The following is a 21,643-nucleotide window of genomic DNA, read 5'->3' as shown; positions in this document are numbered from 1 at the left end:
TATTAACTTTAAAACGGTGAGAATTGGTTTATACGGGTATGTCCAGGAAGACGAATTCAATTGTATCTCTTTCGGCATCAACCCTACTTGACCCAAAACGTATTAAACTCTCTGAATATAAAGAATCGCCCAAGGTAAAAATCTTGAAATAATCCACATATTGCCCTCAAAAAAATATTAAATAAAAACTGTGGGGCAGCTATTCCACACTTTACCCTTCTGAAATACCAAACAGCAGGGCCGTCTTAAGGTATGGGCTAAGTGGGCTACAGCCCAGGGCCCCCAGCCAATTTTGGGGCCCCGGAAAGGCCACCGATATAGGCTCTACCATAGGGATACGGTTTAAGGGCCCGTTCCAGAGACGAAAAACTTTCGTAAAGTTACGAAAAAGGGGGCGTGTCTAGTAGAAATACGAAACTTTTTCAAAAACGCGTTCCGGAGACGTTTTAATGAGACAAAAAGTCTAGTATCTTCTACGAGAGCTCAGGAGCTTTCGTAGAGCTCTCGTAAATGCGTTTGGAGGCGAAAATTTTTTAGAAAATGGCGGTGAAGTTTCTTCGAGCTAACATGAAAAATCAAGGTGTAAACAACATCGAAACAGACATCCCGCTGAAAATAATGTATCGTGAGTGTCCCAATACTATGAATTGATTTAAAAAATAAGGATTTTTGGCACTACCAATCAAACATTTACCTGAAACTGCGTTTATTGAGCTACAAATGGGAATGGCCGAGGCCCGAATTGAAGGGCGCCCCATAGATTAGATTCTGCTACGCAGGTAAGAATTCGTTTAACATTATTTTTATTTAATAATAAAACGAAAAGAAGAAAAAACGATCTTTTCGTTTTGATATTTTGGTGTATTATAAAATAATCTTATTATAGATTATTTGTTTTGGTAAGACGGCGAATTATTATCGACACCGATCTGTAAAGTTGAGGGTTTGTCGAATCATTCCAGGTGTCACCAACAGTCGAATCATTTTTGTATTACCCCTCGATTTTTATTACATTTGCCTCCTTGTAATAAAATATTTTAAATTTGCTAACCAACACGTATATAATTATTGGAGTAGCTTGGGTATTTTTAAATTTAGCTGTCATTAACAGATAAATTTATCCTTTCCCGATCGATAAATAATCACAAAAAAAAACACTTGAGAACATTGAACGGTTTGTTAAAAATCAAATCTACCGCCAAATCTAATATGAGTAAAAAGTAGAGTGTAGATGGAGCCTGGGGGGGTAGGAAAGAAAATAATAACAGCTGTTTTTTGCGTCTTCGTTGGGTAGCCAAAAGAGGCAGAAATATGGCAGTACGTTGCTCTTTTGGCCCTTCGTGGTGCAAATGCGATAAATCAAGGTGTAAATAATGTTGAACCAGATGTACCGCGAGAAAGAATGTATCGAGAGAGACCCAAACCTATGGATTTGAGTAATGAAGAATTTTTGGCACATTACCGTTTACCTAAAACGGTATTTATAAAGCTTTGGGAAATGCTAAGGCCTGATTTGGATCACCAAACAGAGAGGTCGTCCAATTGATTCTGCTACGCAGGTAAGAATTTCTTTGCCATTATTACATAATAACAAAACGAAGAGAAAAGAAAGACCAATCGTTTAGTTTTATATTTAAGTATACATATAATGTAAAACGAAAAGATCGATTGAACAGTAGTCTTTTCGTTTTGATATATTTCAATTGGATCAATTGTATAATGAAATTAACTTATTACAGATCCTCATATGCTTGCATTTTTTTGCGACGGGGAGCATTCAGTGGGTCACGGCGAATGATTATCGACACAGAACTGTCAAGTCGAGTGTGAGCCGCATCATTCGTCGTGTGACAGAGGCTATCAACAGTCGTATGCACCACTACATCAAATTCCCATCAACCCAGGAAGAGATCCTACGTACGAAGATCGGATTTATGGAGAAGGCAGGTCTTCCTGGGTGTCTTGGGAGCATAGACTGTACCCACATCCCCATCCAAAAACCGAGTACTCCCGATTCACATGTTTATCTTAATCGTAAAGGCCGGTACTCCATCAAGTAAGGGACTATTTTTACATAGGCAAATAATTCGACTAAATGGTTATAAAACAAACAAAACCCTTTTAATATTTCTCACCAAAACTTCTTACTGGTCTGCGGTTGGTTCTATCAAGGCAGTCCCAAGGCTATACGTCTAAATTGGAGGCTCTTACTATAGGTTCCGAGCGCCGTTCAGCTCCGACTACCTCTAACCTCTAACCTTCATGAGCTGATTCTTTATATTAATCTTTTCTATAGTACTCTAGAGCAAATAATTCGACTAAATGGTTATAAAACAAACAAAACCCTTTTAATATTTCTCACCAAAACTTCTTACTGGTCTGCGGTTGGTTCTATCAAGGCGGTCCCAAGGCTATACGTCTAAATTGGAGGCTCTTACTATAGGTTCCGAGCGCCGTTCAGCTCCGACTACCTCTAACCTCTAACCTTCATGAGCTGATTCTTTATATTAATCTTTTCTATAGTACTCTAGCGCCACCTGTGGCCGTCGGTGGAAGGTTTCGGCAGTAAGCCAAAACCAGGCCTTACATCTCCCTCCCCCTAAGAAAACCACACACAGACCAGCATACATACACTTTTCAAATTAGTTAACTGAACAATGATTAAAAAAACCAAAAAAAAATAATTTAAAGTCGCGCACTTGTATCCAAACTGTGGTTATCAACAATATAGTTTTAATATGTATTAGTTATTCGTTTGATAAGTGGCAATTAGCCTGAAATGTACTTAAGTTATTGATCTCGCAGTCCTCTGACATAGGAATAGGGTTTGGGTAGTTTATGTGCCGGGAGCTGATGAAGTCGGTGGCTCCTGCGTTGACTGTTGGAACGGAGGACTCTTCTGGGCACCAAACATTGTCTGGCCCGATGTCCACAATGTCCGCACTTGTAGCAACGTCCCTTGAATTCCCGTTGATATGGTTGACGTATATGAACTCCTCGTAGCACTGAAACTTCATTCTTGGATGGAGGATTAGGAAAACGCACAATCCTTTCCTCTGGGCTATCGGGTGTATACACAAATTTCACCCTGGGTGAACTTCCCGGACAGGATACTGGTTCTTCTTCCTTTTCTGCTGCATACTCGGACGTGTTCTTTTTATAGCCATAGGGGGTTAGCAACTCATATTCCACGGCAGTATTATATAAAAAAGGGATGTCCAGGGCAGACTCAGTGATTCCGACGTCGGTGAACATGGCAGTATCACCAAAACGCACGTCCAATCGGGTCCGGAAAATTACGTTTTTGACTCCATACCTTCCATAAAATACCAGGGGATCCACAGGATGTTCTGCTTTTGCTTCATCAGGATCCAAAAGACAATAGATCTTGACTGAGAGTACGGGGAAGGGCAAGTTATCAATGAGTCTACCGTGCACAGGGATTTCCCCCTTTCCAATAAATAATTGATTGATTTGGTTAGCCATTATCTACAAACGAAAAGAAACAACAGTTAGTAATATTATCGGGCTGGTCTCACTATCTCCTGATGTGCCAGCTTTCCAGGTATCGGCTCTGGACTAAAATGGAAGTAGTCTGGTTGCAAGCCATTTACTAGACCTGCTGACATTAATGATGTCCACGCTCGTTTTATCTCTTCCCGAGATCTATACTTTTTAACTTGGGGTGGTGGTGAGTAGTAGTATATATCGCCAGTTCGTCCCCGGGTAGCATTCTTTCGAAAGACTACCTCTCGAGTCCATCCTAATTCCAATGGTTTTAAGAAAGTAGAAGTAGTATCTACCGGATCTTCAGGTTCAATGTTATTATCAGCTGGCTCTAGTAGGCTGGTTTCCAGGTCTTCCTCATCGGACTCTTCCAGCTCCGAGTTATTGTCTTCGTCTTCTGATTCGTCCGGTTCTTCTCTCAAGACTACTGATTCACGGGATGGAAAATTAGGATTGTCTTGTTCAATAAAATACTTGAGTTGTTCTATATGCCATCTACCAACGTTTTTACCAGTTCTGAGTTCTTCTAACTCGTATGTTACCGGGCTAATTTTTTGTATGATTTTATACGGACCTTGCCATTTGGGTAGGAGCTTAGCCATGACACCTGCAGCTGCGTTAGAGAGTTTATGGGTACGTTTCCATACTAAATGGCCTACTTCCATTTCGGAACTGGAGAATTTTAGATCATAGTAGTGTCTGTTTCTCCTGGGCTAGTCTGGCAAACTGTTGAACTGCCTCCAAGGATTGATGTAATTCCTGAAGTGGTCCTCTCTCATATGCTTCTATCGTAGACTCTTCAATTTCATCTGCTACTAGGTGCTTTTCTTCCTCCCATGGCATTTGCGGTTCACGTCCATAGGTCAAATAGAATGGAGACGTTTTAATAGTTTTATGATGTACACTATTAATAGCAAATTGATGCAACTCCAGTCCAATATCCCATTTATTATGGGCATTTCCCACATACATACTTAGTAATTCACCCAGAACTCTGTTAACTCGTTCACTCAAATTGGTTTGAGGATGGTACGGTGTGGTAAAACGTGGCTTTATTTTCATCAGTCGACACATAATAATAATAATAATCAGCTAGGCTAATACCCAAGGCACCACCTTAGGCCTAAGTCGTCAAGCGACTTTTGAAGCCTTTAATTCAGGTGGCCGGGTTACAATGCGTAGGAGGGTGGTGGCAAGCCCTGCATGCCACGCGATCGAGCCAACAGCTCCCTACACTAACTATTACCGTTAACCTCAACAAGTTTTTATGGAAGGGGAAACCGAAGAACTCGGGGGAAAACCCCTTAAACCAGTGGGGAGAGAACTTGCAAACTCAACGCAGAAGGAGTTGTTCCGAGTTTTCACCCAGTGCCACAAGCTGGGATCGAACCCGGCTCCTCTTGCTGCGAGGCGAAAGTGCTAACCACTCTGCCACCCCACTTTCTTTCCATACTGCTGAAGTGAATTGTGAACCATTATCGGATAGGACTCGTTCGGGACCTCCATGTCTCGAGACTTATTTAAGGAAAACATTGGCTACAGTGCAAGCTGAAATATTACGAAAAGCAAATAATTCCACATTTTGTAAAGTAGTCTACTATTACCACGATAAATCTATTGCCTTTGGCAGTGGTTAGTAGCGGTCCCATCATGTCGATACCAACTAATTGGTTCGGACCATCAGTTAAGGTGTTACTGATCATTTTACCAGGTGTCTTCAAGTTCCTTGCTTTATATTGCTGACAGGTATTACATTGTCGCATCCAGTCATAAATGATCTTCCGGAACTTTGGATAGAAATATTTCTTAGTTATCTTATGTTCAGTTACGATTTTACCTCGATGTCCAGCGGTAGGATGATTGTGGAATTGATCAAAGAGACGTTCATGGAGGGATTCAGGTACCAACGCTTTGGAAGGTTTTTGTGGCGTTGATTTGCGATATATTATGTCTTTGTTCAGTTCATACTGGGCATGGTCATTACCATCACGTAAGGACTCCAGAATAGGGCTTCAGACCTCGTCTTCCTCTTGGGCTTTCTTAATGTCATCTATAAGAATAGGTTCAAGTGCCTGCTGACCCGTAGCTAAATAAATTGTTAGTAATTGCTTCAAAGGAATAGTTTTATCCCGTTGCAGTACTTCAACGGATCTTGACAACGCATCTGCTACCCTGTTTGTTTTCCCAGATATATACACAACGTCAAAATTGTATTCCTGTAAAATCAGAGCCCAACGGATCAGCTTGCTCTTGGGATTCTTTAGGTTGAACAGCCAAGTCAAAGCTTTGTGATCTGTTACGACTGTGAACTTACGCCCATCTAAATGATACCTGAACTTTTCTATTGCATAGACTATCGCAAGGCATTCCTTCTCCGGTATGCTGTATTTCTCTTCAGCTCCCTTGAATATACGACTGGTATATGCCATCGGAACTTCCTTTCCATCTTGTATCTGAGAAAGCATTGCCCCAATGGCATAATCACTGGCATCGGTATCGGTAGTCACTATAAATGGAAGATTATCATCGGGGACATGTAAGATGACTGCGTTGGCTATACTATCTTTAATGGTTTCAAAGTTTTTCCTTTCGACATCGCCCCACTTCCAAGGAACACCTTTTCTTTTGAGACGCTGAAGCGGTGCGACCATGTCTGCGAAGTTGGGAACAAACCGTGTGTGGTAAGTGACCATGCCCAAGAAGGTTGCAAGCTCTGCAACATTCATCGGTGCGGCATATTGCCTGATGGTCTTGACTTTACCTTCGTTGATTTTTATCCCTTCGTTGCTTATGACATGACCCAGCACGTCAACCTCTCGACAAGCGAAAGCGCACTTGGATGTTTAATTGCTAATCCGGCCTTCTCTAGTGTAGTGAATACGAACCTCAGTGCCTTGAGATGCTCGGCCCAAGTCTGGCTAGCAATTAGGATGTCGTCGAGATACCAATACACTCCTAAGCGATCACCATGTTTGAGAACTCGATCCATTAACCGCTGAAATGTGGAAGGACTAGTCTTAAGACCAAACGGCATCTTCTTAAATTGATATTTGCCTTGGTCGACAATAAAACCAGTATACTTCTCACTTTCCGGATCCATGGGGACTTCCCAAAACCCTGCTCGTAAATCCAACTTAGTTATATATTTCGGGTTTTTAATTTTGTCTAGAATTTCATTGACTCGTGGTAATGGATATGGGTCATCTTCAATTAGGTTGTTTATGGGTTTATAATTGACGCAAACTCTCCTACCTCCATCTTTCTTTCCTACTATATGGATCTGGCAAGCCCAGGGCGAGGTTGATGGTACAATGACTCCTTCTTTCAGCATATTCGATATCTCCTCATCGACAACCTGTTTATCTTTCTTTGTGAACCGTCTAGGGCGTCTTTGTACTGGTTGTGCCCCTTCCTTTAGCTTGACTTGGTGTTGAATCCAATCGGTTTGCCCGATGCGGTCAGTTACAACTGTTGGGAATTGTTTGAGTAAGTCTACCAATTCACCTTTCTGCCTCGACGTAACATTCTCAGCATCAATGACTTTGTGAACATCCTTCAGAACGTGCAAGGGGACATCTCCCTGCTCTGGTTTCACTTCACTGTCCATCCGGTGAAGGCCAGTCACTTGATTACTCCAACGCATTTCCTGGCGACTGAAATCAATAACGGCTTTAATGCGGGTTAAAAAATCCGTACCTAGTATGACGGCACAAGGAAGAGAGCCAACAACTTTAAAGTTGATGTGTGTAGGGAGTAGTAGTTGTCCAAATATAGGGACAGTTTCGCCATTGGCCTGGAAACAGTTCTCATTATAGATAGTTAGATTGTTCGCTACCCCCATATGATCCAGATATTTTCGGGTAATAAAACTGGCTTCTGCACCCGTATCGATGCAGGCTAAAAGTTTGTTAGTATTATTCAAAGTTAAAAACACTCCATACGATTGACTCATCTTCATAGTTAAAAGAACAGGACTTTGCAATACAGAGGACTGAATTCCTGCTTCATTCAATCCTGATTGGAGTTTTCCTCCTTCAGAGTCCTTTCGTCTGTTGGTTTGGTTGTTTCAACCTTCTCGGATTGCTTCCGTGAGTTTCGCCGTCTGGTTGGATTCCGTTGGGTGGTCCACTGACATAGACTCGGTGGATGGCCTACGTCCCCACAGTGCACACATGGCTGATTGTAGACTGTGTTCATAATGGTCGGGACAGTTGCCATCTGGACTCTTGGTCGCCAGTCAGGAGCTCCCATCCGTTGTTCCATCTCTTCCAGCGTTTGTCGGAACTCATCTATATCTTCTTTATCATAGGTCATTAGGAATTGCGAATACATGGGTAAAACATTATTTTTCAACGTGGTTACCAGTTCGGACTGTGGTATAGGTTGACTTAACATCAAATTTTGTTGGACTATAAATTGACTGACCTTTTCGGTGGACTCCTGTCGGGTATTTTCAATCTGGAATCGGAGACTTCTTTCCCGACCTTCTGGGATAAGTCGTTTTCGGAAGGACCGCTCAAACAAATCCCAGGTCCAAGTGGCCAAGTCGTACCTGGACTCAAAACCTTCATACCAGATATGAGCGGAACCTTGGAAAAGGGCCCTCGAGATAGCTGCTAGGTCAAACACTTCTAATTGTTTCACCGCCATGTATTTCTGCAATTCCTTCAGGAAACCTCTAGGATTCTCATCTACACCCGAAAATGAGGGCATAGGAATTTTAAGACTACTCACGCTCATGCTCAGCATTGTGGTACCTCCTTGCGTTCCTAATGAGGGTCGTCCTCCGGAACCAATAGTTGACCCAAACGACAATCGACTGGATGGCAAAGGTTGGATACCTGGAAGTTGGCCAAGAGGACTACTAAAGTGAACAGACCTCTGTTGGGGATTACCCCCTGTCGGTCCCCATACTGAAGATGTTCCAGAGGGAGGCGGAGCTGGAGGTTGTTGAGGCGGAGCTAGAGGTTGTTGAGGCGGAGCTAGAGGTTGTTGAGGCGGAGCTAGAGGTTGTTGAGGCGGAGCTAGAGGTTGTTGAGGCGGAGCTAGAGGTTGTTGAGGCGGAGCTAGAGGTTGTTGAGGCGGAGCTAGAGGTTGTTGAGGCGGAGCTAGAGGTTGTTGAGGCGGAGCTAGAGGTTGTTGAGGCGGAGCTAGAGGTTGTTGAGGCGGAGCTAGAGGTTGTTGAGGCGGAGCTAGAGGTTGTTGAGGCGGAGCTAGAGGTTGTTGAGGCGGAGCTAGAGGTTGTTGAGGCGGAGCTAGAGGTTGTTGAGGCGGAGCTAGAGGTTGTTGAGGCGGAGCTAGAGGTTGTTGAGGCGGAGCTAGAGGTTGTTGAGGCGGAGCTAGAGGTTGTTGAGGCGGAGCTAGAGGTTGTTGAGGCGGAGCTAGAGGTTGTTGAGGCGGAGCTAGAGGTTGTTGAGGCGGAGCTAGAGGTTGTTGAGGCGGAGCTAGAGGTTGTTGAGGCGGAGCTAGAGGTTGTTGAGGCGGAGCTAGAGGTTGTTGAGGCGGAGCTAGAGATTGTTGAGGCGGAGCTAGAGATTGTTGAGGCGGAGCTAGAGATTGTTGAGGCGGAGCTAGAGATTGTTGAGGCGGAGCTAGAGGTTGTTGAGGCGGAGCTAGAGGTTGTTGAGGCGGAGCTAGAGGTTGTTGAGGCGGAGCTAGAGGTTGTTGAGGCGGAGCTAGAGGTTGTTGAGGCGGAGCTAGAGGTTGTTGAGGCGGAGCTAGAGGTTGTTGAGGCGGAGCTAGAGGTTGTTGAGGCGGAGCTAGAGGTTGTTGAGGCGGAGCTAGAGGTTGTTGAGGCGGAGCTAGAGGTTGTTGAGGCGGAGCTAGAGGTTGTTGAGGCGGAGCTAGAGGTTGTTGAGGCGGAGCTAGAGGTTGTTGAGGCGGAGCTAGAGGTTGTTGAGGCGGAGCTAGAGGTTGTTGAGGCGGAGCTAGAGGTTGTTGAGGCGGAGCTAGAGGTTGTTGAGGCGGAGCTAGAGGTTGTTGAGGCGGAGCTAGAGGTTGTTGAGGCGGAGCTAGAGGTTGTTGAGGCGGAGCTAGAGGTTGTTGAGGCGGAGCTAGAGGTTGTTGAGGCGGAGCTAGAGGTTGTTGAGGCGGAGCTAGAGGTTGTTGAGGCGGAGCTAGAGGTTGTTGAGGCGGAGCTAGAGGTGGTTGAGGCGGAGCTAGAGGTGGTTGAGGCGGAGCTAGAGGTGGTTGAGGCGGAGCTAGAGGTGGTTGAGGCGGAGCTAGAGGTGGTTGAGGCGGAGCTGGAGGTGGTTGAGGCGGAGCTAGAGGTGGTTGAGGCGGAGCTAGAGGTGGTTGAGGCGGAGCTGGAGGTGGTTGAGGCGGAGCTGGAGGTGGTTGAGGCGGAGCTGGAGGTGGTTGAGGCGGAGCTGGAGGTGGTTGAGGCGGAGCTGGAGGTGGTTGAGGCGGAGCTGGAGGTGGTTGAGGCGGAGCTGGAGGTGGTTGAGGCGGAGCTAGAGGTGGTTGAGGCGGAGCTAGAGGTGGTTGAGGCGGAGCTAGAGGTGGTTGAGGCGGAGCTAGAGGTGGTTGAGGCGGAGCTAGAGGTGGTTGAGGCGGAGCTAGAGGTGGTTGAGGCGGAGCTAGAGGTGGTTGAGGCGGAGCTAGAGGTGGTTGAGGCGGAGCTAGAGGTGGTTGAGGCGGAGCTAGAGGTGGTTGAGGCGGAGCTAGAGGTGGTTGAGGCGGAGCTAGAGGTGGTTGAGGCGGAGCTAGAGGTGGTTGAGGCGGAGCTAGAGGTGGTTGAGGCGGAGCTAGAGGTGGTTGAGGCGGAGCTAGAGGTGGTTGAGGCGGAGCTAGAGGTGGTTGAGGCGGAGCTAGAGGTGGTTGAGGCGGAGCTAGAGGTGGTTGAGGCGGAGCTAGAGGTGGTTGAGGCGGAGCTAGAGGTGGTTGAGGCGGAGCTAGAGGTGGTTGAGGCGGAGCTAGAGGTGGTTGAGGCGGAGCTAGAGGTGGTTGAGGCGGAGCTAGAGGTGGTTGAGGCGGAGCTAGAGGTGGTTGAGGCGGAGCTAGAGGTGGTTGAGGCGGAGCTAGAGGTGGTTGAGGCGGAGCTAGAGGTGGTTGAGGCGGAGCTAGAGGTGGTTGAGGCGGAGCTAGAGGTGGTTGAGGCGGAGCTGGAGGTGGTTGAGGCGGAGCTGGAGGTGGTTGAGGCGGAGCTGGAGGTGGTTGAGGCGGAGCTGGAGGTGGTTGAGGCGGAGCTGGAGGTGGTTGAGGCGGAGCTGGAGGTGGTTGTAGCGGAGCTGGAGGTGGTTGAGGCGGAGCTGGAGGTGGTTGTAGCGGAGCTGGAGGTGGTTGTAGCGGAGCTGGAGGTGTCTGTAGCGGAGCTGGAGGTGGTTGTAGCGGAGCTGGAGGTGGTTGTAGCGGAGCTGGAGGTGGTTGTAGTTGGTTCAGACCATCCTGAATTACCTTCATGAGATCGGCCAAAGTGTAGACTGACTGTTGATTACTCGTTGCTGGGGCTGGGACAGCAATAGTTCCAGTACCACTGGTGGCTCCCTGAGACGTGGGATCAGTAGGCGTAATGCTCCAATCCTTCACTGTGTTATGTAACCCATCGAGTTTCCATAAAAGAGGCATTAAGCAGTTAGTAAAGATTAATCCACCAACCATACGCAATAGCGCCACCATAGACCAAGGCAGTTTCAGGAAATTAATCCACAAATTCAACTTAGACCTAGGATTACTACCACACCTCCTGAATTTCTGAATAGCCAGCAATACACCAAAAAGTGCACAATAACCTGCGACTCCGACGCTCCAAATAAACCAATATTCTAAAAACTCCATTAAAAACCACATTAATTGTGTAGATAAAAACATGCTGACGTCAGGTAAAGCCAAGGCCCGAATACGTAATTCAAAGGTATAACAACTCGGTAATACCAAACTCGACAAGTTTTAAGCTGGTTAAACCGGTGCTTATTGTCTGATTTGAATATTATTCTTCTTAAGCTTGTTGAACGCTTACCTTGTCAATTAGGTTTATCAATATTCACGGAGCATTGTAATGGCGATGTTCGGACAATGGCGACCGAAAACCGAATGGCGGATCACTTGTTGTTTCGTCGACTTACAATGTCCAGCCGGCCTCCCAGACGCTGATTGGCTTGAGACGCCACGTGCCTAGACGACTCACAAATTTGGCGCGAAAATAACGGCACAACAAATATGGCGACGCTGTTTTTCAAACCCCGTTTTCCTTAACGACCAAATCTTGGAGAAATATTAATTTCGTTCAAATTTCTATGACTTGCCAAGGCAATTAATAATCATAACCTCACTCGGGGCACCAAAATGTAAGGGACTATTTTTACATAGGCAAATAATTCGACTAAATGGTTATAAAACAAACAAAACCCTTTTAATATTTCTCACCAAAACTTCTTACTGGTCTGCGGTTGGTTCTATCAAGGCAGTCCCAAGGCTATACGTCTAAATTGGAGGCTCTTACTATAGGTTCCGAGCGCCGTTCAGCTCCGACTACCTCTAACCTCTAACCTTCATGAGCTGATTCTTTATATTAATCTTTTCTATAGTACTCTAGCGCCACCTGTGGCCGTCGGTGGAAGGTTTCGGCAGTAAGCCAAAACCAGGCCTTACATGGTAAGCCATAACTTTGTATATTAAAATTGTGTAGTTAACGATACTTTTCAATATTTCTAATATTTACACTATGTTTTTACATTTATTACAATTAGGTTTGCGATTCCACCACTAGAATCCTGGACGTTGTGGCGGACTGGCCTGGGAGTACTCACGATTCAAGCATATGGGCAAATTGTGACCTCAGGACTCATCTCTCCTCAATGGATACAGAGGGATCATGGCTAATTGGAGACAGTGGCTACCCTCTGGAACCTTGGCTGATGCGTCCCATTCTCCATCCGGGAACTCAGCCACAGGAGAGATTCAACCGTCGTCTTAGAAGAGCCCGCAGTTGCATCGAAAGATGCAATGGTCTCTTCAAATCTCTATGGCGCGCGTTGAGTGACTACGGAGGGAATTTGTTGTATAAACCTCAAAATGTTTGTCAATTTGTTCTCGCTTGTGCCATTTTGTACAACTTCTACCTTGACGAAGGTGTGGAAATGCCTGAGCCAATGGTAGAAGATGGACATGATGGTGCAAGTGTTCTCCCCGAGCCCCACAACCCACGCTTGCAAGCTCGTGCCAATAACATTTTAAACCAATTGGTCGAAAACCTAGAACATCACAGGAATCAGTAGACCAATTGGCTTGAAATGGAATTTTCATGGACTTGCAAGTGTTCTTTTTAATTATTACTTTACTTTAACTTAACTTAAATATAACTTTCACATTTTTCTTATTTTTAAAATTGCTTAATCCCCACTTTATAACGAGGTATACAACAATTCTCAGTGATGTAGTCGGGGGTCCAGGGTTTGGTGATCTCAAGTCAACTATCTGCAATTCCCAAAACTTTATGTGCCAAAAATTCTTATTATTTTCTCACGATACATTTTTTCTCATTTTTACATCTGGTTATTCCTTGTATTACACCTTGATTTCTTACATTTGTTCCACTATAATAAACATTATTTTAATTATTTAATTTGCATTTAAACCAAATATTAAAAACACATCTTCAAATATATTTAAGATATGTTTATTGAAAAAATTATTCACTCATGGGTAAAAAAAACAGGTAGGTGTTAACCACCATTGAAAAAATTTAAATCTACCTCCAAACTTATGAAAAGGAAAAAATAGGTAGATGGAGACAGCTCCCTTGAAAAAAAAAACTGGTCAGCTGTTTCACTAGACAAAAGATGAGAATATCATATATTTGTGATTAAACAATAACAGATTTGCTGTTGCAGGGCGTTTTTACATCTGAAAGCTAGTGAAAAGGTAATCATTAATATTCATTAATTTTATTTTAAAGGAGTAGACATACTGCTCGTATATGATCTTGTCCTTTTCAGCTGGAACATGAGCATTGTGAATGAAAACCAAAATTTTATTTAAATTGTCCAAATGAAGTGAGAAGGATTTAAAAAGTTGGCCATTCTGCTCTCTTTGGGTGACCATTTCTTGTAGTATCTTTTCCAAAAGCCCATTCAAACGTTCCTGGTTGTTAACTACGGAATGGGCAGCCTGATCTAATGCATTAGCACTGCTAGTAGTAGGTTCGGAGGGCTCGGGTATGGTACGCAGCCTCTTATGGCTTCTTTTATCACCTTCAATATGTATACCAAATTATTACTTATAATGTAAATTTATATCAATCTGTTTTTCAGGAAATGTACAAAAAGAGCCACATTAACAATACCACTATTGGATTTTGCTTCTACTGTTGGCCTAGGTGGGTTTGGAAGTGGGTTTTCAGCCATTGCAACTATTTAATTATTGCACTAGTTAGTAATATATCTAAACTGCACATTTCTAAACATACCAGTTTCATGAAAAATATCTTGCGTGTTTAATTTTTGTTTTTTTGCCATTCTGTTGTCATCAATTTGGGAAGCTAAATTAAATTTAAAATAATTAATGACACCTACTTTTATTTCTTAAGATATTTACCACTTCTCTTTGATGTTAAGTTTCGGGGAACACTACCACCCACGCTCGGTGGTGTATTTAATGGAGACACGAAAAAACGCCCGGCACATGGTCAATTAAAAAAAACACCACTTGTTGTGGCTGGAGGAGTGTGAAACCCACTGGTGCTTATCGAAGGTACGGGTTTTGGTTTCTATAATGTAATGTATTTATAACCATTCTAATTTTATATTTTAAGTAAATGAAGTGCAGTTTTATGTACCTGTTTCTTCATTGCCATCGTATCAATTCTATTATCACCACCTGTTATTCCGTGAATAGCAGTTTCACCAATTAGCTTCATTACCCGAATCTCAAGTGGCGACAGCTCATCATAACTGATTGGTCCACCCCGGTCGCTTTTCTAGTCCTTATGATATCTTGGGCCTTTTTCTTTATGGTACTTTTATAGTCGGACCACTTTGCTCGTATTTGACTTCCACTCCTTACACTGCCCATTCCCACTGCCGACACTTCTTTCGCAATTTCCTCCCAAGCTTTTGTCACTTCTTCCGCACTTTCATATCTCTTTCCTATGCCCATTTCTCTTTGCACTAGCCCCATTCTCGCTTCAATTCCACTAACAATTGCTTCCTTTTCTCTTTCGCCAAAATTTTTCGCCCTGTGCTCACCCTCGCTGTCTTTTCTATTGGCTTTCCCCATTTTTGCAATTTCACGTTTATAAAAAAATAATGTAAATATATAAAAACAAATGGAAATATTTAAAAAACAAATGTAAATATATAAAAACTTATTTAATTTTATAAATAAAATATAATAAAATAACAGATAAGTAGCCGAGATTAGGAAGTCGCCGCTTTTTACAAGTAAGATTTAACGCACGACGCAAAAATAACTTTTCAAGTAACCTGCTTCCCGCCGATATTTTTCGGCGTTTCTATTGGCTATGGCGGGGGGCGGAGCTTATTAAAAAAAAGGCGAAAGATACGAGAGCGGGAGTTTACGAATTCTTGAAAAGTTGTCTCTGGAACGCGTTTAAGATACGAGAGCGCGAGTCTCGTAGATTTGCTCTCGTAACTTTAACTTACGAGAGTTTTGAAAATGTCTCTGGAACGGGCCCTCTGTTTGTTAAATATTATTTATGCTCATTTAATATTATGTATCTGTTAGTTACGTCTAAAGTAATTTGACTCATCGCGTATCATACGGTACCAACAATTTCTAAAACCTAACAGCGAGTCACTGTCAGTAAAAATGTTATTTTCAGTAGGCCTATGTTTTACTATTGAAATAAAAAGTTTTGGTTTGATTATTGTGTAGTTGAATTTAGACAACGAACATACAAAAGCTGACCGTTGGGGATCGCAAAGGTCTTAAGAAATAATTTAGCCCAGGACCCCACAAAGTCTTAAGACGGGCCTGACCAAACATTGAATATATTAAAAGTCTTACCTGATATATTAAGTTTTCTCCATGAAAATCTTTCAACGAAACGTCGGCTTCAATTTTGTTAAGGAACGTCGTATAAGATGGGTTCTTCAATGAAATTTTTTTGTTTGTTTCTTGCTTAATAACAATATTACGCTCGTTTGATTTTCTTGATCATCACTCATTTTATATACTAATATTCGCGTACTGAAATCTTTTCGTTGGAAATAAATCAAATGTGGAGCTTATAGACTCTTACGTAGTAAAGTTCATATCTTAAGCTCAAATGAACTGTTTTCTGACCTGCCCTAAATTTTTTAGAAGTGACCTTGCACCTTACCCTTGGCGAGAGTTCAATAGAGAAGGAAAAAGACCCCCCCCCCTCTTTTAGGAGGTAAGAAGGCGCGAATTTCGATAACCGGATTTTACGATTTGCGTAATATAATTATAGTACATTTCGATAATTTTACCTTTCGATTTTCACCGTATTATAATTTTAATCGCGTACTTTATAGTACAATGTTGCGATTATTTTATTATATTTCCGAAATATGTGCGATGGTGAATGCATTTTTAGAAATTTCCTTTCCGTTAACTTATGAACGCCGTTTTCAGTCTGTTATATTACTCCTAGTATGCTAGGAATGGAAATATTATACTCCTTGGAGTGTTTGGCTTGTACTTTTTAAGCGTGGTGTAGGAACGAAATAGGCCGTGGACGTGGGTGACACTGGCACAAGGGGGCTCGACCAAGTAGATGTTTGAAAACATTTCTGTACGAGTTAAAATTGATGACGTCACCCAGATGGACCTACGTTGCTTTTCAATACGATATCATCTGGGTGACGTCGCGATTTTACGAAAAAGCCGTAATATTTTGATAAAAAAACGACGCGATCGAAGCAACCTTATAGTTCCCTTTTTTACGAACCTTGACACTGGCAGCTAGGAGCAACAAACACAAGGAGAACGCAGCTAGCCTTTAAACACGCTAACGAAGGGTTGTGTACGAATTTCATTGGACGAGCGTCACGAGCCTTTACGCTGAACGTTTTACAGGCGGGGGGAAGACAATTTCCGAATTTTTCCCTTCCGACGGCAGCAGGCGCTAAAGCGTCTAGCCCATAGAAATCTCATAGGTAACTAGAATGCTGCCGCCTACGGCCGAGCTTGACGCTAGTTCGCCTTGAACCTTCAGCCAATGAGAGGCCGTAGAGTGGTTCCGCCAAGGAGGATAATAATCCTCCTTGGTTCCGTTACTATAGCGGGAGATAGGTGACGTCATTCTCTCCGGTGACATTAAATTCTTGGCAGAACCGCTCTTTGAGCTCTGATTGGCTGAGATCTGGATTCGTCTGCCACGGCGTTTGGGCCATTTGCCAGTTCACGGCCGTCTCGAGATCTGCTTCGCGCTCATAGCGGCCCAGGCGATAGTACGAAAATCGCGTATGGGAAATTAGTTCAAAAACTTCTCACATCGTTTTCTGGCGCTAGTCTAGCCCCCCCTTGAGAAAATTCGCAGCCATGTTATCGAATGGGAGGAACTGCGCGGAACTTTGGAATTTCAATTATTATCGCGTAATGTGTAATTTTTTGTAAAATATTTTTTTAGTAATATTTAAGTTAATTAATAATAAAAAAGTTAAACACCTCTTGAGATTTTTTAACGCAAAGTAAAGTTTTGAAAAACGTTATTAAAATTTGGTCATTCTGGAGCCAGAAGTCGCCGTCGACGTTTTCTGTATATAAATGTAAACATAAACACGTGGTTCTCCTTACAGCTGTATTTTTGCTATGTAGCAACTTCCAGAGGCCTTTGTTTTGTATTAATGTTTAAAAATTTATTTTAATTAAAGTAGTGAAATAAATGAATTTTAATTAACTAACTGACACTTGGAAGATCACTATGAATGAAAATAGTGATGGAAACTTGGAAGGTATTTAAATCTGATAAATATAATAAACCAATGTGAATTTCCCACTGAATGATACACAACTAAAAATTTAGAAAACTAAAATTTACAACTTGAGTACTTTTCAAGAAAGAGGCTTATGCACAAGTTCTTTCACTTTCTCAAATTTTGCGGACAGAGTTTTGGTAATATTTGTGATAATTGGAAGTACAACCTTTCAACAAATTAAATCAGCAATTTCATTCGGTGATTATTATTCAAATCACATTGGATGTAAGGGCATAGAGCAATTTTTGGCCACAAGTGGATTTCAATGTTTTTTTAAAATGGCAGGTGAATCCCGGAGATAGGGTACAGCTCTCTCTATGAATGTTGTTACTATAGCCATTAACATGATAAAGCTTTGCTGCGGATACCTAAGGTTTCCTCTGTCGGACAATTTTATCAATCCAACTAATGGTGAGTCAGAATTAGGCTGTGATACATTTTCAAGGCACAATTCGCAAAAATGTTTTTCCTCTAGGATTTGTACTACATAACCAGCCAAGTATGCGATACTTGCTAGCCGTAAGGTGCATCTCTGTGTATCTGGGTACTCATAACTTCAGATGGTAACGTAACTTCATTGCCGTTATAAATAGTTGAAAATCCATCGAGTCTAGTATCAATCATGGCTGATAGATCTGTGAAGCTGTCTTGGGGAACGTTAGATGTTTTAGGTTTTGTTAATGATATAGTGCCTCTCTTAAGGTAGGATTCCAAACTGAATATAGTTTATCTTGCATCAAGCATGTCATTCCCTCCAGCCATTTTCCTGAGAATGCTGAAAAACATTTCAATAGCATTGCTCGTTAAATTTCTTGTCAAGACAAACTGGAAACCAGATTTAAGGAGGTATGACACGCAAGATATTGTAGACAATGAAGTTATTCTAATAGATATTATAGATTCATATGTTTCCTTTGTCAATATTTTCTTTAATTTGCGGATCTTTAGACCTTGATAGTAATCACTTTCCTTAAAATGTCCCACTACAAACAAATCTTGCGTGATGCGTAAGCTTCATTGACCCCAAAATCTTTTCTAGATATGTTCTTAGTCCATAATTTGCATAAACTTTCATCAACTGGAAACTGATGAAATTATACATTGATATTCTTCTTAGATTCACAGAATGGAACACAACAAATTTTTGTGGTGGGCATTTTTGCAAATTAACAATAGGCAATATTTTAAAACTTAAGTTTGAGAAATGTGAACTTTATTTAAAGAATAATAAAGGTATTTATTAAATAATATGAATAATATTGTGGTTATTTATTTAAAATTCTGATAAAAAATGCGAATACTGGTTTGAAAATTGTGAAAAACAAAAGAAACTTTGGTTAGGCTTAGCAATTAACTAATAAAACTCAATATAAGCATATTACTTTAATTAAATAAATGTTTTAAATGAAAACTTATTAGATAAAGATCAAATCATAAGATGTATATCCCAAACTTTCCATAAGTTTTTGAAAAACAATGCAAAAAGGATTAACTAGTTGAATTTACCGCCATAGAAAACTATTAAATATCCCGCTAATTTTTTACATTTAAGGGGGGGCTCAGACAGCGCTCCTAGTGTTAAAAGAAGGTATTCGCGGAAATACATAGGAGAGGAAATCTTTGCCTGGGCCGCTATGAGCGCGAAGCAGATCTCGAGACGGCCGTGGCCAGTTACACGGCAGCATTCTAGTTACCTATGAGATTTCTATGGTCTAGCCAATGAAAAATGTACACAAGAAAATCCACGACTTTTGACGGGTTGCGTTCTCCTTGTGTGGGGTGTTGTGTTTGTTGCTCCTAGCTGGCAGCGACTGAAGTTTGCTCGAGTGTCTGATAGCGAAAATAGATGTGAGTTACGGCCAAGTATGATCAAGTGCTACAACGCTATAGCGAGTAGTCAAAGTTGCCCGTACTTGTGAACTCCAATTTCCTCGAAAGTTTGATTATTTTTAGGCTTCGATACTATAATTTGTACATGTAATGGAACCTGGAAGCGCTGGTCTTAATGTCCTCCTATCGTGGGTGTTCGTCGAGGGGTTGGTCACTCCGTGAACTCGGTGTACACTGTCGTACCTTTGACTGTGCTAATAAGAGTTCGTGAACTCTTTAAACTCCGTACCTTTAACAGTATTAAGTACGCGAACTCGGTGTACAGTTCATCCGAGAGTGACTTACCCCTCGGTGTTCGTCTATCTCTTTCCCTCCCCCACCCCACCTAGCTTTGTACACGCTGTAGTGGGACTAGTGGAATATGGAAAGTATAAACTACGGATAAAAATGCTGCTTTCTTATGGCACCTGTTGGAAATATTGAATTTTACTCACGTATATTTTGCCAGTTTGTCATCTGTGATACGTTGTTCAGTGCGAGTACGTATTTCTCGGTCGCGTGGTTTGGCGAAATATATCAAGCGTTGGGATTTCAATATAAATTGTACGTCTAAAACTTAATCCAACTTAAAAGGTATGAGTACCCAGTTTTATAGTTGTTTTAAGTGCACTTATTTAGCTAAGAAATTTAGCACTTTTTTAACACATCTGCAAAACGCTCATGGAAGCGATCCTAATTTTAGTGTTGTTTGTGGGCTAGACAATTGCGGCAAATGTTTTAAAAAAATTGATACGTTTCGTCGTCATGTTAAATCGAAGCATCCTAACAATTTTAAGACCGATATCGTAACTCAAAATGTTCACAATGAACTACACCAAATTTGCCAAAATGTTAGTTTAAACCAGGAAGTTGCTGAATGTCTACCAGTTGACGAAATGGCAAATGAAGAGAGAACAGACGAAAACTATTTAAAACCACCCGAAATCCGCGAATCACTACTCAAAATTCTTTTGAAATACAGAGAAGTTCATCTTTTGCCCCGTGGCGTAGTACAATCTTTGGCCAACGATTTACTCAGCTTCTGCGAACACATTTTAACATTTAGCCAAGAAAACGTAAATAAGATATTCGAAACGAAAGATAACAACCTTATTGAAATTAAAGAAACGTTTTTTAGTTTAAACTCAAACCACAAAGTTTAAACAATGTGTAAAATTGAGAAGGGATTGATAGAACCAATTCAGTACACGTTTTCTGAATCCGCTGTAGATGTTAAGAAAAAGGTATTCCAATATGTACTAATCATAAAAGTGCTCGAAAAGCTCTATTCCTCGAATGAAATGAAAAACAAACATGTCAAGTTAAGTAGAATTCCAAAACAGTGCATTGGACATTTTTTGCAAGGCGACCTAGCGAAGACGATCATTAAGAATAATCAAGGACATTCTATGGATACAATCCAGTTACAGATTTACCTGGATGAATTCGAGGTAGTTAATCCTTTGGGCTCGAAAAGAGGGAAGCATAAAACTTTAGGTTGCTATTTTTCAATATTAAATCTAGATGGGAAATATCGAGCTCAGCTTAGTGATATTAAGTATTTTTAGCTAAATCAATAGATATCGATGGTTTTGGATTCAGAGAGGTTATGAAACCTTCAATACACGATTTAAATGTTTTGGCTAATGAAGGGTTTTACGTAGAAAATACGTGGACTAGATATACATGCACTGTTTCGATATTTTCCGGTGATAATTTGGGGCAACATAAACTGGGTGGATTTAACTGCAGTTTCTCTAGTGGTAGAATTTGTAGATTCTGCATGATAGATTACGCCGAAATTGCACTTAAAACGAATTAAAGGCAGTTGCGTCACCGCACGTTGATTGGACATAAATACCACTTAAAAGGAATAGCAACATCTGTGAGTTTTGCCAAGTCATATGGAGTACGTTTTGAAAGCCCATTAATGCAAATTAAGGGCTTTGACGTAACGCAACAACTACCTCCTGATCCGATGCATGATCTACAAGAAGGTGTTATTCCAGGCGTATTAAAACGGCTCTTAAACCATATGATTACGACTAAAATTATAAGCTTGGAAGAATTAAATTCATGCATTTCTACATTCCTGTTTGGTAAATCCGAATCCAACCGACCCGAAAAGCAAATCCGTAACGCTATCAGTGGTGTAGTCCTAAAACAAAAAGAACCGGGGCGCTACATGGGTACGGCCAACATCTATTTCGCGCGTAATCGAAGTTGGCTGTACCAGCCGCTATAAATGTACATCCAACTTCGATATTAAGCGTGATCGAAGCTGGCCGTACCTTGGAAATTGTTATGGTATTTTCCTGTGGGCAAAATTTATAATAAATCCACACACCCCTTTATTCGAGAAACAT

The 21,643-nt window shown here is 41.9% G+C and overlaps 2 protein-coding genes and 1 long non-coding RNA gene across 3 annotated transcripts; 1 reads left to right on the top strand and 2 right to left on the bottom strand.

The window, feature by feature from the left end:
• Nucleotides 1-4,194: 4,194 nt before the first annotated feature.
• LOC149926161 (uncharacterized) lies at nucleotides 4,195-4,581 on the bottom strand. The gene has a single exon (XM_090161878.1). The coding sequence runs from the start codon at nucleotides 4,579-4,581 to the stop codon at nucleotides 4,195-4,197; it is 387 nt and encodes a 128-aa protein (XP_090018004.1).
• Nucleotides 4,582-13,344: 8,763 nt separating this feature from the next.
• Nucleotides 13,345-13,882, bottom strand: LOC149926160 (uncharacterized). Its single transcript, XM_090161877.1, has 3 exons — nucleotides 13,790-13,882; nucleotides 13,415-13,697; nucleotides 13,345-13,357 (listed from the first exon to the last, which is right to left on the bottom strand). The coding sequence occupies exons 1-3, from the start codon at nucleotides 13,848-13,850 to the stop codon at nucleotides 13,345-13,347; spliced, it is 357 nt and encodes a 118-aa protein (XP_090018003.1). The 5' UTR covers nucleotides 13,851-13,882.
• Nucleotides 13,883-17,232: 3,350 nt separating this feature from the next.
• On the top strand, nucleotides 17,233-17,986 carry LOC149926159 (uncharacterized). Its single transcript, XR_016477001.1, has 3 exons — nucleotides 17,233-17,384; nucleotides 17,694-17,819; nucleotides 17,884-17,986. It is a non-coding gene; the product is annotated as an uncharacterized LOC149926159 (long non-coding RNA).
• The last annotated feature ends 3,657 nt before the right edge of the window (nucleotides 17,987-21,643 follow it).

The sequence above is a fragment of the Leiobunum rupestre genome, chromosome 10 (genome assembly GCF_980474605.1).
Source record: "Leiobunum rupestre chromosome 10, qqLeiRupe1.1.hap1, whole genome shotgun sequence".
Classification (NCBI taxonomy): Eukaryota; Metazoa; Arthropoda; class Arachnida; order Opiliones; family Sclerosomatidae; genus Leiobunum; species Leiobunum rupestre.
This window is presented reverse-complemented; position numbering and strand designations above follow the sequence as displayed.